Source organism: Phalacrocorax carbo, chromosome 1 (genome assembly GCF_963921805.1).
Source record: "Phalacrocorax carbo chromosome 1, bPhaCar2.1, whole genome shotgun sequence".
NCBI classification, from domain to species: Eukaryota; Metazoa; Chordata; class Aves; order Suliformes; family Phalacrocoracidae; genus Phalacrocorax; species Phalacrocorax carbo.
The window spans coordinates 72,168,088-72,184,817 of NC_087513.1; the positions used below are offsets into that span (position 1 = coordinate 72,168,088).

The 16,730-nt window shown below is 41.1% G+C and overlaps 1 protein-coding gene across 3 annotated transcripts in view; it reads left to right on the plus strand.

The window, feature by feature from the left end:
• Positions 1–224: 224 nt before the first annotated feature.
• Positions 225–16,730, plus strand: part of AEBP2 (AE binding protein 2) — a 53,836-nt gene continuing 37,330 nt past the window's right edge. The window contains exon 1 of one of the 3 annotated variants that reach the window (XM_064459553.1): positions 225–1,053. In XM_064459553.1, coding sequence (XP_064315623.1) covers positions 416–1,053 — 638 coding nt within the window. In that variant the 5' untranslated portion in view covers positions 225–415. The remainder of the gene's footprint in view (positions 1,054–16,730) is intronic. The other 2 variants (XM_064459536.1, XM_064459546.1) reach the window with 2 other exon arrangements.

The window sequence follows — 16,730 nt, forward strand, 5'->3', positions numbered from 1 at the left end:
GCGATTCAAGCGAGGCGTTAGGAGCGAGCTAGGATCCCCGCCGCCCAACCGCCGCCCCGCCCCGCCCGACCGTTAACGCCCCTCCCGCGCGCCGCCTCCCTCACCACCCAGCGCCAGGGGCCCGCCGCTTCGCCCTCCCCGCGATTTTTGTCCGCAGGCGCGTTCCGTAGCGCGTGCGGCGGCGCGGGCCCCTCCTCTCTGCGGCTCGCGCCGCCGCGCGATTGTGCGGGTGAGAAGGGCAAGGGGAGGGAGCTGCGGGGTTGAGGGGGGAGCGCGGCCGCGCGCGCACGGGCCACGCGCACCGGCCACGCGCACCGGCCACGCGCACGCCCCCGCCGTTGCCGCCGCCGCTGCCGCCGGCGCGCGCGCCCGGCCCAGCTCAGCTCGGCTCCGCTCGCAGCGACTCGCAGGCGCCATGGCGGCCGCTCGCAGCGACATGGCGGAGCCGGAGGGGCTGCTTCCCGGCGAGGCGGCGGTCGCTGCCGTCGCGGCCGAGGAGGAGGAGGCTGGGGCTGGATCCTCGTCGTCGCCTTCGTCCTCGGTGGCGGCGGCGGCCGCGGCGGAGACGGAGTCGCTGCTGCTGCTGAACGGCGAGGCGGAGAGCATGTCGGAGCCGAGCCCGGAGAGCGCTAGCCAGGCCGGGGACGGGGAGGATGAGGAGGAGGAGGAGGAAGAGGAGGAGGAGGAGGAGGAGGGCGGCGAGGAGGAGGAGAGCAGCCTGGTGGGGAGCAGCAGCACAAGCAGCGGCTGCTGCAGCGACGAGACCCGCTCGCTGAGCCCCGGCGGCAGCAGCGAGGCCGACGCCAAGGAGGAGCCCAAGGGCCCCCGGGGCAGCCAGGAGGACGGGCTGGGCCGCGGCGGCGGAGGCGGCGGCGGCGGGGGGAGCAGCTCCAGCAGCGTGTCCAGCGGTGGCGACGAGGGCTACGGCACCGGCGGCGGCGGCGGCGGCAGCAGCGGCAGCAGCAGCTGCAGCGCCACGTCGGGGGGCCGGCGGGGCAGTCTGGAGATGTCCTCGGACGGGGAACCCCTCAGCCGCATGGACTCGGAGGACAGGTCAGTGCCGTGCGCCTCCCGTCCCGTCCCCCCGCGGCCGCCGCCCGCGCCTTTCCCCAGGGAGCGGGGGGTCCCGGGGCCGGAGGCCGGCGGGCGCCATGTCCGGTCGCCTCCCCGCCTCGCAGTGCCGGGGGGGCTCGCTAGCCAGGCCGCCTCTCCGCAGGGAAGGGGCCCCTTTTCACCGGGCGCTGACCGCCCTTCGCCCCGCTCCCGGCCTGAGCGGGGGCTGTCAGGGCGGCGGGGGACGGGGGGCAGCCACAGGTTCTCTGGCCAACTTGTGCCGGGCGGGGCGGGGGGCGGCCTGTGGCGGCGCGACGGGCCCTCCGCCCCCGCCGCGGCTTCTGCTCCCCCAGGGCCCCTGCGGGGCCTTGCCTGCTGCTTTTGGGAGGAGGTGGCGCTCCCCCCGCGCCCCCCGGCCCGGCACCGGGCGGCAGGCAGCCTGGGGGCTGCTGGAGCTGCAGCCGGCATCGTTAGGCGTTTTGGGGAGAGCGCTGGAGCGGCCCCCGTCGCGACCTGGGGACGGGGCGCTGCCCGTTCTAGTGGCTATATGTGGTTGCTGCTGTCCTCAGGAGCTGCTGATGTTTGTCAGATGGTGCTTTTGGGGTTCTTTAGGGTTGTGTTTTGCACTAACGCACGGGCGGAGTGTACCAGAGCTTCAGGATGGGAAACGAACTGTGGATGTGTTTTTACCTGCACCCGGCACCGGGGTCTCAGCACTGGAGGCAGAAAACCGAGTGGTAACCTCTTAAAACATAACTGGGAGAAAAAATATAGTTTAGTGAAATGAAAAGGAGACCAGCCTTTCCATATTAGGTCTGCACAAGTAATAAGCATGCACAGTATTAAGGGGGGCTCAGTAATTTGAGGCTCAAAATCATCTTTGGATGAGTTCTATAATAGTAAATGTAAAGATTATTTCTCAGGTTTTTGTATGTTAAAGGTATGCATCCGGTCTTACTGAGACTTTCGATTGATTCTTGTGGAAAGGCACAACCAAATTCTCGCACATGGCTGAAGTCTACCTCTCAGGGCTGGTTTAGCCAAGCATTTTAAAGAACATGGCTTATGGAGTGCTTTCTTGGATGTTGTGTGCAACAGTTAAATTGACAAAGTGGAAATAGGATGAAAAATGGAGATAAGAGCAGTGCTAAAATGCTGTAGTCCTTTTACTAATTAGTACTTTAAAATAGTTTCAGAAACTTGTGCTATTTTTTTTTCTAATTTAACATTAAAAAGTATCAGACTTCCTTGTTAGAGTTACAGTTAAGTAACAGCTATAATTTTGTTTTTACTTTACTTTTCTTTCATTGTGAAGTGTGAAGAAATTACATGGTTTGGTCCAGAAATGTACTTGGAATACACGTTAGATCAAATTCCGTGTAGCTACACGAGTACTCATATTCCAGAAGTGAGGCATTGTTAGATCTAACCTCAAGTGTTAAAAACAAAAAAACCAAACCCCTTGTGAATTGGTTCCCCAAAACTATGTAATTTGCTTAAAATTCTGAAGACAAGAAAGAAAAAAAATTTCCATTTTTGGTCTCCATCTGGCTTTTAAGACCCATAGGAGTCACATTTTCTTTCTTCCAAACTTGTGCAGATGGAAAGAGACGGGTGGGTGTTGGGGGCTTGTTTGGTTGGCTTGTTTTGTTTTGTTTTTTCAAAAGCTGAGATTTTACATGAAATTGCATGAGAGTAAACTTCTGGAAAAAAAAAAAAAAACCAGGTACATAATGGACTTTTAAGATAATAGTTTCTTGGTTTTCATCGAATTAAAATCTAAATTGAATCCTGATCTTATCTGAGTGCATGTCAATTTGTGGGTTGAGGAAATAACAGAAATAACTTGCAGGGGTTTTCTGGAAGTACAGCGTCATTATGTCTTGCGTGTGCACTCCAGAGCTAGTGTGCTACTTTCTCTCTGTCATTGTTCTCACGGTTTTCTTGCTGTAGTCACACAGTTAAATCTGTGTGTTCTCATCATTGCTTCTTTCCAGTACCATTGGTACAGACTCAATTGCAGGAGTGGGACTCTTTGTGTTTAGTGGTTTAAATAAGGATTGTGCCTTGTTTTTAATCTTTTCAAAGTTTTATCTTGAACTTCCAGGCTGAAAACTTGGGGTGCTGAGAGGGAATTTTGTGCTGAAATTTCAAAGCCTGCTTGCTGAGTTGGGGAGGAAAAGACCTATGCTACCAAGAGTGTAATTTTTTTTTATTCCTGCTGTTTGAAAATTTCATTTTGTGTTCACTCCTTGCTGCACCATGGTAGAATGCTTTATTATTTTCGTTACATGTAGTCCAGCAAGTCACTTGCTTTGACCTAGTGATCCAAATGATTGCTGCTGCTTAAAAGCCAGTCACAATGTACTCTTGTGCCTTTTAGATGGACAGAGAATCAGAGCATTGCAAAAGGTAGCGGATGTGCTGAAGAGCTGAAGAGTATGTGAGGTGGGATGGTGAAATTCCAGGGAGGAGCTGGGAACAGTTCAGGCTTACAGGTGGAGGTACAGGTTTATGATAGTATATTAAAATCCTTGGACTTAATGCAGAGGTGACCAAATCAATGAATGATTAAAATGTAAATTCTGTAACTATTGGAGAATGTTATTCTGTCTTAAGTGAGGTACTGTACAATATACTATTTCATATAAAACTTCATGACCTTTGCTGGCTGCCTGTGTCTCTGAAGTCCTACGGAACCTGGTGTCTTGTTCACAACGTATTGTAGGCTAAGATTACCTGGGGGAAGGAAGAGAGAGAAGAGGAAAAAGAGATACTGAACTAACATGCTTGAATTTACAGTCCCTGGGTTAAGTGAGAGGAAGCTGATAGAAGGGTGTAGTTAGTAAAGACTCTCCTGCTGTAGGCAGGTTTGGTAACATTCAGATCGTGCCCCTAGGCTTGGGATTTTTTTTCTTGTTTCCTCTTTAGAAAATTTGAATAAATAAGAGGGTGTGGTGAGAGCACCTGAATTCCATGAGTGATCAAAATCTTTTTTCCCTGTGCATGGTCTTTATAATTTCCCACAATTATCAATGTGTTATGTTTTTGACTTTTTGTTTTAGTGGTTTCAAATATAAAATCAACTACAAATAAAATGGTTGAACAGGAAAATCTTGCATATGATCAAAATATACTGTTCAGCAACTTCTGTTACTAACATTTTGAATGTATTTTGAGAGTATCTGCTAATAGAATAAATAATTTGGGGCGGTACTGTAGGAAATTTGTAAGTATTTATATTTGTTCCTTTTGTTATAACATTGAGTGTTGTTGCCCTGAAACTTAGGGTGAATTTTAACCAGCTATTTCTATGCACGCAAACAGACTTAGTACTTTGTTAACACACATATTTATCTTCTTCCCAAAAAACCCAGAAACTGAAAAGCAAAACCCAAACTGATACCTAGGATAACCAGGTGGCATTTTCGGCTCAGTGGTATTAGTAATGAGAATCGAGTGCAGTAACCCTAGGACTGGTAGGCATCTCATTGATCTGTAATCATTCCAGGTTTTTCCAGGGAACTGTGTTAAGTTCCCACTGCTGTGCTAAAGTTTTCTACTTTTGAGCAAGCTCGAATCAGTTGGCTCAATAATAACAGGCTGCATTCAAATCTAGTTATCCTCCAGATTTACAGTTAAAACAAAGACTATCAGCATGTGAATGCTGGTAATTTTCTTGTGCCTTTCCCTAACTTCAGGCATGTGCTGAAAGGATGGACGTGTTCCTTCAGAGTTTTCTGGAGCAGCTAGTCTTATTTGAGTGCTGAGAAACACCTGATATGACCTTAAAAGTTAACTGAACGATTATTTATTCTATAAGCACGAAAAGTGACCGAGTTTAGCATTGGGCCACAGGTACTGAAGCAAGACATTAGGCAGATGCATGGATTCAGGTATAGATCAGTTGATCTGAATGCAGTGAAGATGCATCTGCAGCTCACTGATGTGTTACTGCTGAACTACAATATTAACTTACAAACACTTAGTGTTAGATTACTGAAATAATTTATTGTTTACTGGAAAGTTTATTATGGAGATATATTTAAATCTGAAATAGTTTCATTATCAGATTTTGCTTGATTTAGAGAACAGTGGTAGATCTTGCAACTGTGATAAGTTTAGCAGAACTATTAAGTAGTTATATGAAAGGCTTTTTTATTCGCCCTTGTGAATTTGTCTTGCATCTTTGTACTCTCACCTAGATAGTACCCCTGGTCTTCTGTTCTTACATCATTGTTACCCTTCTTTAGCAGTTTATCCTTTGTTTCTTCCTCTTACTGACTAGGCAAGAAGCACTGAAAAAAGTTTCAGCTGAAACTTATCAGCTCTTTTGCTGACTGGTATATAAGTGCTGATTGATTAGCTGGTAGGTCCAATGACAACCTGTTACACTTGGCCTACGTAGTAATCTTTCCCTCAGGCACAGCACTAATTAATGTCCATCTTTTTCAAAGTCCGGGCAATTTTCATGTAACTCGTAAGGCTGTCTTTTTTCTTTTTAGCCTTTTCACACTTACTGTTATTCACCAACAGAATTGGTTATTGGGAGGCACTGACATACTCAATAATACCCAAGGAAGCTTTTAGCTATCTTAACCATATTAGACTTGTAGAAAGCTTCTAGAAATGTTATTCTCTTCCTCTGTAGTAGGGGTGCCGTTTTGAAAACAGACTTTTCAGAAAAGTTTTTCATTAATGAACCTTTTTGTGCTTTAGATTGTCAGGTTTGTTCATTTTATCGAGTGAAATGAGTGTGAAACTAACGGGTTGAAAGATAAGAGATTTTGGTGTGAAAAACCCAGGATCTAGGCTGAGTTTTTTTTAAATGTCGTGGAAAATGAAGGCCTTCTCAACCTTTAATATGTATGCTGATTTTTAAAATATTAGTTATTTAAAGGTTTAAATATAGTCTTCATTTTTTCTAGTTTTTAAACTCTTAAAAGTGAAGAATTTTCAAGACTAACTAGGCAGTGACATGTGAATTGTGCAAGTTATGTTTGTGAAGGCAGAATAGTAAATCTGAAATATAATCAGGAAGGCACATGGTACTAATAGGTATGCCTCATATATCCATGTGACCAGATTAAAAAGTGCTTCAGGCCTGTCTTTGCTGTATAGTCTCACTTGTTCCTATCCAGGAAGTGAAGAATCATTCATTAGCACTTATGGCAAGGTGGTTAAGTCGTTAAATTTTTTTAGTGTTTAATGTTTTTAGTGTTTTAGTGTTTTTAGTGTTTAAACGTGTCAGAGTGGGCTATGTAGAAGACTACCTGAGATTCCAAAATTCTGCTGAAAATTATATTTGCATATATATATGCATATATATATAATATAATATATTATATTATATTTCTGACTGCATTTATTGTTGCTGTTATTTGCTTTCAAATTGCAAAATAAACCCCTTTTTTTCTGTAATGGTTATGTTCAGGCCTTTCTGGCACTGAAGAAAATAGCTTTTGATGGGAAGACAAAACAACCCAGAAATTTTGTATGGCGAGTATCTTTAGTAATAAAGCTGTTGGTTGGTATAATTGAGTGGTTAACGTGAGGTCTTTTTGTGAACTAGATGAAAGAGCTTGGTATAATGAGCTGTTATACTTAATGTAATGTACTAAGATGTAAATATACTTCATAGAATTTGAGAAAAATATTTTCCTAGTCAGTGTAAGAGAAATGGCGTTGCTTTTATGTTGGATTTGTACATCCACACAGGTCTATGTGCATTTTGTTTAAGTTTGTGATTTCGTTAAGTCTGGTAACTTCTGAATATGAGGTTTGATTGGTGGGTTGTTTCAGGGAATTTCCTAGGCAGTAGTGGGAAGAACTGTGTTGGTCTTCTGTTTTTTTTTTTTTTTCTTTTGGTCTTTTTTTTTCCCTTTTCCACTTTCCAGTTAAGTTAAACTGAGTGTTAATGCGCAGCCTGAACATCCATTTGGCAAAGATGTGACATCATGCATTTCTAGAGTTGGTAACAGAACAAACTAACTTTTTTGGATGATGCAGTGGAAATGTTCTGCCATAGCCACTCTTAGATCTGCACAGCTTTCCAATAGCTTTAATATATTTACACATTTTTTGAAAACCACTACCCAATTAGAGAATAATGGTGGGGGAATGAGCAGTGTGCAGAGCTAGCATGGAAAACAGCAGTGTGGAAGTACATCTAGAACCCATTGCACGGGGGTAGTTGTAGAGCAGTTTATTATTGGGTAGGAAAGTGGGGGTCTGGCACAGAAGGGAGCAGATGGAGCATTTGAGATGGGACTAGGGGTTTCTGGGAAGGGGGAGACCTGAGATACACACAGAAGACTTTTGGCATAGGGCCTAATAGCCTGAGGAAAAAATCAGCTTAACCCAAAGGAAGTGCAAAATTAGTCCCTGCTGTAAAGGAGCCAAGTTATTGCAGGGAATCCTTGAAACAGGTGGGAATGTAATCTCCAGTTAACTTATGCAGAGGAGGAGAGCAGAAGACAGTAAGAAACTCCTTTGTGTGAACAGTGCGTTTTATCACTCTCCCAGTTGCTATTAAAAAAATGTGATGTGACTTGCAGAAAAACAACAGTAATTTTGGAAGATTCTTTGCAGTAGAGGTTTCTTTGTTTTCTATTTATGTAACTGGTTCCTTTTTATAACTTTATGCATTCTGTCCAGAGTTCATGTTTAGAATATGAATATGTTCAAATAAATCTGTTTTTAGAAAACAAAATATAAATACTACCTTTTATGCTTGCTATTTATCATGGGGTTTGATGTGCTAAGATAGTGTTTAAAATTGTCAGATGGTGATTTTGTAAAACTAAAAAAACCCCAAAAACAAAAAAAAAACCTAAAACCCCCAAATAATCAGGGGCAAAAAAAATTGAAGTCTCTCACTTAAGATACTGGTGTACTTTTTTCCCTTCATGGAGGTAAAATGAGTTAAAAAAAGACCTGGGATTTCTTTTTTCCCATATGTAATTTTCTTCTCTATGCTAGAATTTAATATCTTAAATATCTTTTGCTAAACTTGAGTTGTTAATGTTTAATAGATACGTTCTTTAATAGAGGGTTACTTAGGGTATATGCCAAGATATTTTGTTAGTGATACAAAAGCAAAAGTTCTGTTATGATCTTGGAAGTCCTGTTGTCACCCTGATGCACTGTGGAAGAGTGCTGTAATTCAAATAGTTTGTGTAGTGTTGGAGTAAAACAAGCTTAAGTTGTCTGAGTTGAGAAGCTTGTAAAAGACAAGATTATTGGCACATATAGTGGTAGTATAATTTATTAAATATATTTTTCCTACAAAAAAATTTAGCATAAAGAATCTCCACTTACTTTTAATCTTAATGTTGTTCCATGCAGCAGCTTGTACAAATTACCAGTTGCCCTGTAAAATTGCAGTAAAGTCTTTGTTTTGATTATTATAATGTATTGTGCTGTAATTATAACTTAAATTCCAAATAAAAAAATCTTAAAGGCACAAAAAAAATTTTCATTACATACACAATAAACAGAAACAAACTTCTTTCATTTTAAATAAAACTACTACTGGCAGATCTTTATGTAGGCTTCCTTAGGAGGCTAACTTGTCTAATCTACAACTTGCCATGCAATTTGTACAAGTAGTAGTTAATTCAGTGTCCAGCACAATAGGAATCAGATCCTAATTTATGACCTTTCTATTATGAATTGAGGCAATTAGTGTGAGTTTTACATTGCTGGTTTGTCTGCGTTTGATGTCTGGTTAATTCCTGAAGTAGCAACTATTCACTGAGGTATGAACAGGCAAAGCAGCTACTTCATAGAATGTTATCCTATCTATGTATTTTTATTCTCTATTAAACTGAACCTATACATGATGGTAACTGAAACTGGAGGGTTTTTTTAGGCTTTGTATGGGAGTTTTGCATCTATCTTTGGTCACTTTGTCTTCTGCTCATTTTCCGAGTTCTGTGTTCTTGGGGTGGGGGCGAGGTAAGGTATCCTGAGGATGGGAGGGTAATAGTTATAGCAGGTGGAATATCCTTTACACCATGCTTGAAGGCTGTTAACTTCCAGTGTAAATAAGACTACTTCATATTGATTATGGTTCTCAGAATGGAAAGCACAGTTAAAAAAAGAATTAATTCTGGTGGTTCTCTAATGGCTGAATGTTTCTCTTAAGCTGTGCAAGTAAACATAATGTTTTATCAGGAAAGACTGAAAATTATGAACAACTTCCAAGGAGATTAACAAGTTGAAGATAATGTGGTTCCCAGAAATGAAAGTCAGTTTATTTTTGTATCTTTAAGGCAGAACCATTTACAGTTTCTTGATCTGTGTAATCCTTTTGCATGTGTAGTCTTTGTGCTGTCATATCACAAGGCATGCATGTTTAACCTGATCTACACTTCCACTGCTCTTCTGAAATTTTGGCATTCCAAGTTTCTTTATTGTGTTACCTGTTCTCTGTATGTTACAAATCCAGCGATAACCTGGGTTTGTGTTACGTAAATATTATGAGCCCAAATATTCTAGGACTAACAATCTAAATAATCAAGGTAAGTGATCCAGGAGAGTGGAAATGGCACTAGAGAGGTGGTGATTCATAACATGCTTTCTCAGTCTTGTTTTGTTTCCTGTGCATGTTTGTTATTTTAAGTTCCTTAGATTTCTCTGTCTCAAAGAGCTTTTCTACCTCCTCCGGTTTTATATTATCAGTCTGAAGTGTTTGCAGTGTTGCTCCCTTTTCTGGGTATTTATACCTAATCTAGACATAGCTTTAATCTGAAATAAGATGCTGCTTCAAAAAGCATTTCAAAACAAGTTTTTAAATTTTATACAGCATGACAAGTGATAACATTATCTCCCTTGTCTGTTTTATTTTCCACAGTGGTGATTTCTTAGTAGTCATATAACTATATAGATGTTCAATAAAGAGTTTTGGAGATTTGCTCAGATTGATTTATGAATACTTCTTGGATCTTGTTCATTTTGACGTTCATGTTAGAATAACTTAATCTGTGTAACGCATAGGTTTGATTTCCAAAAAAATGCCTAAGGGATTCAGAAGCACAAGTGCTTCCAAGTGAGTGGGTACTCTTAAATCATGCAGTTTTGGAAATCAGTATATTTTTCCTTTATCTAGAAGTTTTCTTATGTTGCTTTTACTTATTTAAAGGTATCAAGAACCTGAAGGTGCTTCTGGAAAATGCTAGGCCACCAAACACTGCTATTTTCCTTTTCTAGTGCTCTTAACTTTTCAGTATGTTCTCTCTTGCTCAGTTAATTCTCTGTCACTTTCATGAAGTAACTGCTGACCATATGCAGGTTTTGCCTCTCCTATTTTTTCTCCCTTGCCTCTGAAGAGCCATGGAATCAGTTGTGTTATTTGGTATCAGTGGTCTTTGCGGATAGGAGCTGCAAGAGCAGAAGTGAACAGAGTACTGCCTTTAAAACACAGCGGTGGACTTTCAGTTCATGTAGTTCTGCCTTATTGTTTTTATCCAGGTATTCTAACTTCTTGTTGCCATGTGAATTATCTTTCTTTTGGGCAGCTGTTCAGTGTTCTGTAATCTGTTTTTGTTCCGTCTTTGTTTTGATGGTCATTTATCTGCATACACTATTTTTGTTCTTCCTGGTGGAAGATTTTCCTGCCTTCAGAAACCAATCATTTAGCAGTCATGAAATTATTTTGGATACTTTTTATTTAAAGACAAATAGTTTTCCCAGGAAAATGATTAATCCCCCCACCCCCCAAAACAAAACAACCCCCCCCCAAAAAAAACCAAAACAACAACAACCACCCCCAAACCCTTAGAAATTCATGTAGCTGAAGTTATTTTCTGTCTACTTTGAAGATTCTCTCTGGAAACTGTAGGAACTCTGAAGCATTATGGCATTTCCATGCCATAATCAAACTACATCCATTAAAATAAGGCAAAATGATTTGCTTGTGGAACAGAAATGCTTGATTTGGGGAATTAAATTGATAAATCATGGAAGCATAGTAGTAGGAGTATATCTGTTACCAGTGTGGATGCATCATGAAATACCAAATTCACAAAAGATAGGGAGAGGAATGAAAAAGATCAGGCAAATGTAAAACTTTTCTACTCTGTTGCTGGCTATGGTGCTTGCACATGTTTTGTGAACTCTTAATTTTTCTTTGGATCTGTTTAAACCTCACTTTTTTAAAATTGGCATGATCATTTGGAAAGCATAAAGCAAAGATTAATTCAAATCTTGGACACCTGTGTATAGCTGCCTTGAGCACTGCATTTTATTGCATACTGGTACCCTGATGCAGATGTTCTGTTATAACTTCATAAAGAGATTGGCATTAAGTTTTGCTTAATATTCATTGAAGGTCAGCAAAAGTTAAATCTTAATACAAAACCATATGAATTAATTCTACTGCTTTCATTTTGGAACTGATGTAGTAATTTCTGTTGATCAGGTGCATCAAGTTCAGTTGTAGCATTTAAATTGTTAGCTCTTGGAAACGATGTTTGTCCTACTTCAGTTTCACAGCCTTGGTCTGCAGTTTGTATTGCTGGGTGGAACATAAAAAAGTTAGTCGTGTGATGCTTCTTGGAGAAGATACAGTGGCTCCCATGTTTGGAAGTGATGAAGGTTTTAAAAAAAGAAAGAAAATTCCTAGAACAGATGGAGGAGCGTCCTATCAATGATGAGAGCTCAGAGTTGATAGCTTGATCATTTTCAGGCTTTGTGAGGATTTATCTTTGACCATTGATTGCATTAGGAACTAGTGAGTGTAAATCACGTTGAATTTGGTGGCCTCAAACCTGTAAAACTGCTAGGTAGTCTGTTGTTTTTGTGGAACTAGTCCATTGGCCAGAGCTGTACAGCAGAGTTTTCCGCATCTTGTCTTGAAAAGGAATTGAAGATAGAGTAATGGGCAAACTTGTGAAGCTTTAGTTTTCACTCTTGACTTTTCCTAGTGAAATGAAAATAATGAAGAGCTGGGGTATGTCACTAGGCATGTAATTCCTCTCCCCCCACTTCAATTTTTGTTCTGTTTTGACTTGGCATTTGTAATTGAATGATTGGGATTGATGCTGTTTGTTTTCTTTTGGGATTAGTACCTAGTTGTGATTTGGTCTTCACATTGTAAAAGCTTTTCTGTTGTATTCTGTTTTAACCCTTGAAGTTGCTGGAAGAAATGACGGTCATTCAGAGTGTTTCCATTATTCTGAATTTGCTTTATCTGAGTGTTACAATTCAGCTCGCTTTCTTAAGCTTCCCTCGAAGCTCCATGTGGAAATGACAGGGCATTTCAATGACCAGTAAAAGCTGAAGAAACTAGCAGGGCATTTTTTTAATCCTTAAAATATTCACCTATTTCCAGTGAGGTTCGTAGTATTTGGATTCTTGAATGTTAATTATGCTTTTTATCTAGTCGGAGGCAATATTCTGTGGATTTGATGCTTTCACTGGATTATCACTGTGTACTTTAGAAGAAACTGTCTGAATGTTCCTCGCGTTAGCATAGTGTGCAGCTTGATGGCTACTCAGTAGTGTTGGTTTTAGCAATCCTGCAGTGTGTGTTCACTGAAGTATCTGCTCGTTTTTAATTTGATGAGTTACAAGATAAGGTTATCTATTATAGGATCTGTCACAGTCGTTTCCCTTGGTGTCAGCTGAAATCAGCTGGGTCCTTTGCTTACCTACTGAACATCTGGGGACTGGAAGCTAAGCATTCTCAGTGGAGGTACTGTAACTCTGAAGTGAGCTCCTGTTGATCAGCCTGAAGTAGTGCTTGTTGACCCTCAAGGGTATGGTATAAGGCCCATCTGTTAGGTCTGAATTTTGCCTGAGGGAAGGTTACTTCAGATAAGGTCTAGAGGGAGTACGTTTAGCAGACATTAAAAGTATAATAGCAAATTGATTGAGCTTTTGTGCATGTGTTCGGTGCCTGGCTCTACTATTACTTCAAGTGGGCAGTTGCTAATGGGGCTACATGGAAAGCAAAAATGGAATTATGCTGCTCTTCTTTTTTCATTCATATGCCTTCTAGACTCCTACAGTCTGTTGTTCTGAAAGATCAACAAAAAAAGGGGGGAAAAATTTTGGGCATTCCATTCATTAAACTCAATGGAAGGGATTACTTGCAGTAGTGAGGAAACTGATCTCCTTGGAGAGCCAAGCATGTGTCAGGAATGGTGTGCAATACACCATTTTCTTTAATGCATTAAATCACAGGCTTGTTATATTTTCAATGCATTCAACTGGATAAAACAATTAGTGCCTGAATGCACATGTGGTAAGTTACGTGGTTTGAAATTTGTGCATTTTTAAATTGGGAATAATGTGGAGATTTTTTTCTTACAGAAGAATATTAATATTTATGTAATGCCAGCAGTGGCTTAATTTTGCTCAGATCCTTAAAGGAAAAGAATAATCCAGGACTTAAAATGCTTGAACTTTTTCTGTTCTCTATAAAGTGAAAATGACTTGCAACTTCTTAAGTTTTTAGCTATTACTTTTTATTTCAGTTTCAGGATTGTTTCTAAATACAGTTTGGACTGGATTTAACCAGCTAGATGCATTTGGTTCACATACCATATAGATTGTGCAGGTACTAACCTTTTAACCTGGAAGTGTTAAATCTTAATCATTTTCATAATCAAGATGTATTATTTCCAGCTCCAGGTAAAAATAAGACCTGAAACAGTGTCTTTGAGGTAACGATTCCTCTATTTAAGCTTGCATTAGTGTGGTTGCTTAATGAACACACTTTTTAAATGTCAGTATCATTTCAAAGCTGTTGATCTCGTGGTAGAGGGAAAAACTGTAGGAGGAGGAAGATGGTCTGACTCTTCTGAGAAGATTCTGTGTTTTCAGTTCTACCTTCCTGTGTTCGGAAGGCACTGTCTGCCAGTGTTTCTGTAGACTTGATAAAATGGGGTGTGGGTGTAGTAAGGTATTTTAGAACGGCATTCAGTTCTTGCCTCTAGAGCTGTGATTTTTACTTCAAGTTGATTCTGGTGCTCGGATTAGGATGAAAGTAGGGATAACATAATCTCAAATACTATGTTGTGCTTGCTGTAACAGTTCTAAATTCTAGTAATTAGTCGGTCTTTTGAATGGTGCTTCTTAAAAACAGCTATTGTGTATGCAGGCTCCCTCCAGCAGTGACTGTTTTTGATGCTCCATTGTTTGGGATGACCCCTGAGTTGAACTCTCAAACTCAAATGTCTAATGTTCTTCATCAGGCTATGGTCTATAGATCCATTACAATGGAGCTGGAGCCTGCTTACAGCTTGGGAGCAAACCCAGACCTGTCTGTCGCTAGCTATAGGGGAATGCCACAAGCGCTTAAGTTCTACTCATGTCATTCTGCTTTGATAGTGGCAGTCAGGATTTAAACAGATCTCTTGGCTGGGGAAAAAGGGCTTAGGAAAGGCAGAAAAACTTGCTTTAAACTTATTTAGCTAAAAATTTGTTTCAATGTCTTTGCTTTGTTACCAGTAGTCTGCCAGAATACCTGTTTTCCTTACTTCTGTTTTCTCCTCTTTGATATACATTATTACTTTCCCACTTAAAGGTTTTGTGGATTTCAGATGAGAAAGCAGAAGGATGTAACTTCCATTACTACTTTCCCTTTGTGAAGGAGCTTTTCCATCTCTTGGATCATCTCAAGCAGATAGTTCAGTCAGATTGGGTTGAAAAGCCCCATTCATAGACTGAAAGATATACAGACACTATTTTAGCAGTCCCAGCCCTTCTTGGGCTGAGTTGATGTGCTTCTACTCTTTTGGTCAGGAAAAGACTCAAGTAGATGAGATAAGATGGTAGAGTGTGCGCATACACCTTGCCCACTTGTATGTTCTGCCCTCACACCCTTTCTGAAATCCCAAGAAACAAAAAAGTGGGTGAATCAGAAGGTAACAAAAGAGTGTTGTAGTTCAGCCTTTGCAGACTTAGCAGCAGCCACAGCTATGACTATAAAACTTACTATCATCTTTCTGCTTCATCTTGAAATGGCAGGTCAAGGGCAAGAGACCTCCCACATCAGCGTCTTCAGATGCTAATACATAGCATCAGAGAGCAACTACAAACTTCTCTGAAAAGCTTCCTGGTATTTTCTCAGTGTGTGGAAGACTAGAGAAAATATACATATGCTTGAGCTGTACAGGGCACTAACAGAGAGGAAAGATGTTGATGGTCTTTCACAGATTCTCCTCACAGCCTTTACCTTTTTCCTTGGTGACCCAGAACCCACTAAGTGAGAAAGACAGAAACTAATTCTAGGTTCTCAGTACTGTGAGTTGGCCTGATCACCTGAAATATATTGGTTTTGGAGGCACAAAAGATAAAATTTTTACATTTTTTAGTAGGTTATTTCTAGAGAAGGAATGTGTCAGGGCAGTGAGTTTGTTGCATTTTGGTGGAGCCTATCAAGAGAGCCATTAGAAAAGAGTCATCTCTGTTGCATTACTCCTGGCCATTTTGTTTTATAAGCAGTTTAGCTATTCCTCTAGTAGGTCCTGTTACAGCAATATGTACTCTGTCTTACACAAAGCTCTTCAAACTAGAGGAAAGGAAGGTGTCCCCCGTTAAATAAAATATTGATGTTATCACTCACCAGGATTTCAGTTACATTTTTTCCAATTTTAGACTATATCTTGAATAGATTATAGAATCATAGTGCAATGTCGTACTTCATCCTCCCATTTCTGAGAAATTCTATATGCTACTACTTGGTTTAAGTGCTGTGGGCAACCTTTTATTTAAGTTCCTCTGATACTGAACTTTGGTATCATGTATGCAACTGTAATCTGTTACTCTTTAGCAAACATGTAAGCTATTAGAACCAAACCAAGCAAACATTTAAACTACAACTAAATCAGCTTTCTAAGCGTTATTGGTTTCTCATGTCATTAACAATCCTACTTACCAGAATATCTCTTGCTGGATCAGTATTACTAGTCAACTTCTACATATTTTTCTCCAAAAACAAGAGTAATTTACTGCAGGTAGGATAGCATACTGAAGAAAAAAAAAAATCTTAAGTATTTGTATCCCTTAGGCTGTAAAACTAGAGACCTGTGACCTTGTATCATAAGGTGGTCAAGGTATGTTGCATTTCATTTGCAATATGAAATAAACTCTCATGCTGTGGGCTCATCGATTTGAGGTTTTATCGCTGCTTAGAGAAACTAACCAGATTGCATGCCTGTGAACTGGAGAAACCACACACATGTCCGTGAGCAAGCACTTCTGCCCCCCTCCCGACAACCCCCCCAGTTCTTGCACAGAGCTTGTTCTGGGTTATGTTTCCTCATTGCTTTTCTGCTTAAGACCAGGCTGTAAAACGAGGGAACCCTTGAGAGAACTGTGCTAAATACCCCTTTGCAGTCTATCCCTGTGGTCACCAGCACTGTACCTCTTCTTAGTCGAAAGTTTGGATATGCCTATTTGTGGGCTTTCTGAGAACTCTACTAATGCTGTCAGTGGATGTAGAAACTCGAACTCACTGTAAAATAGCTTGCAAGTTTGAGCTCCTATTTAAAGTGAGCACTGTACTTCAGTACCCTTCAATTGTGGTGAAGTTAGGGTTACTTATCCACATGAAATCGTCTGAAGGAGCTATTGCCCGAGTGCCGCATCTGCAGCGCTTTGCCATCCTTGGTTAAGCAACTTCCTGTTGGAACCTCTGAACTGTGTAACATTACTGTATGCGACAG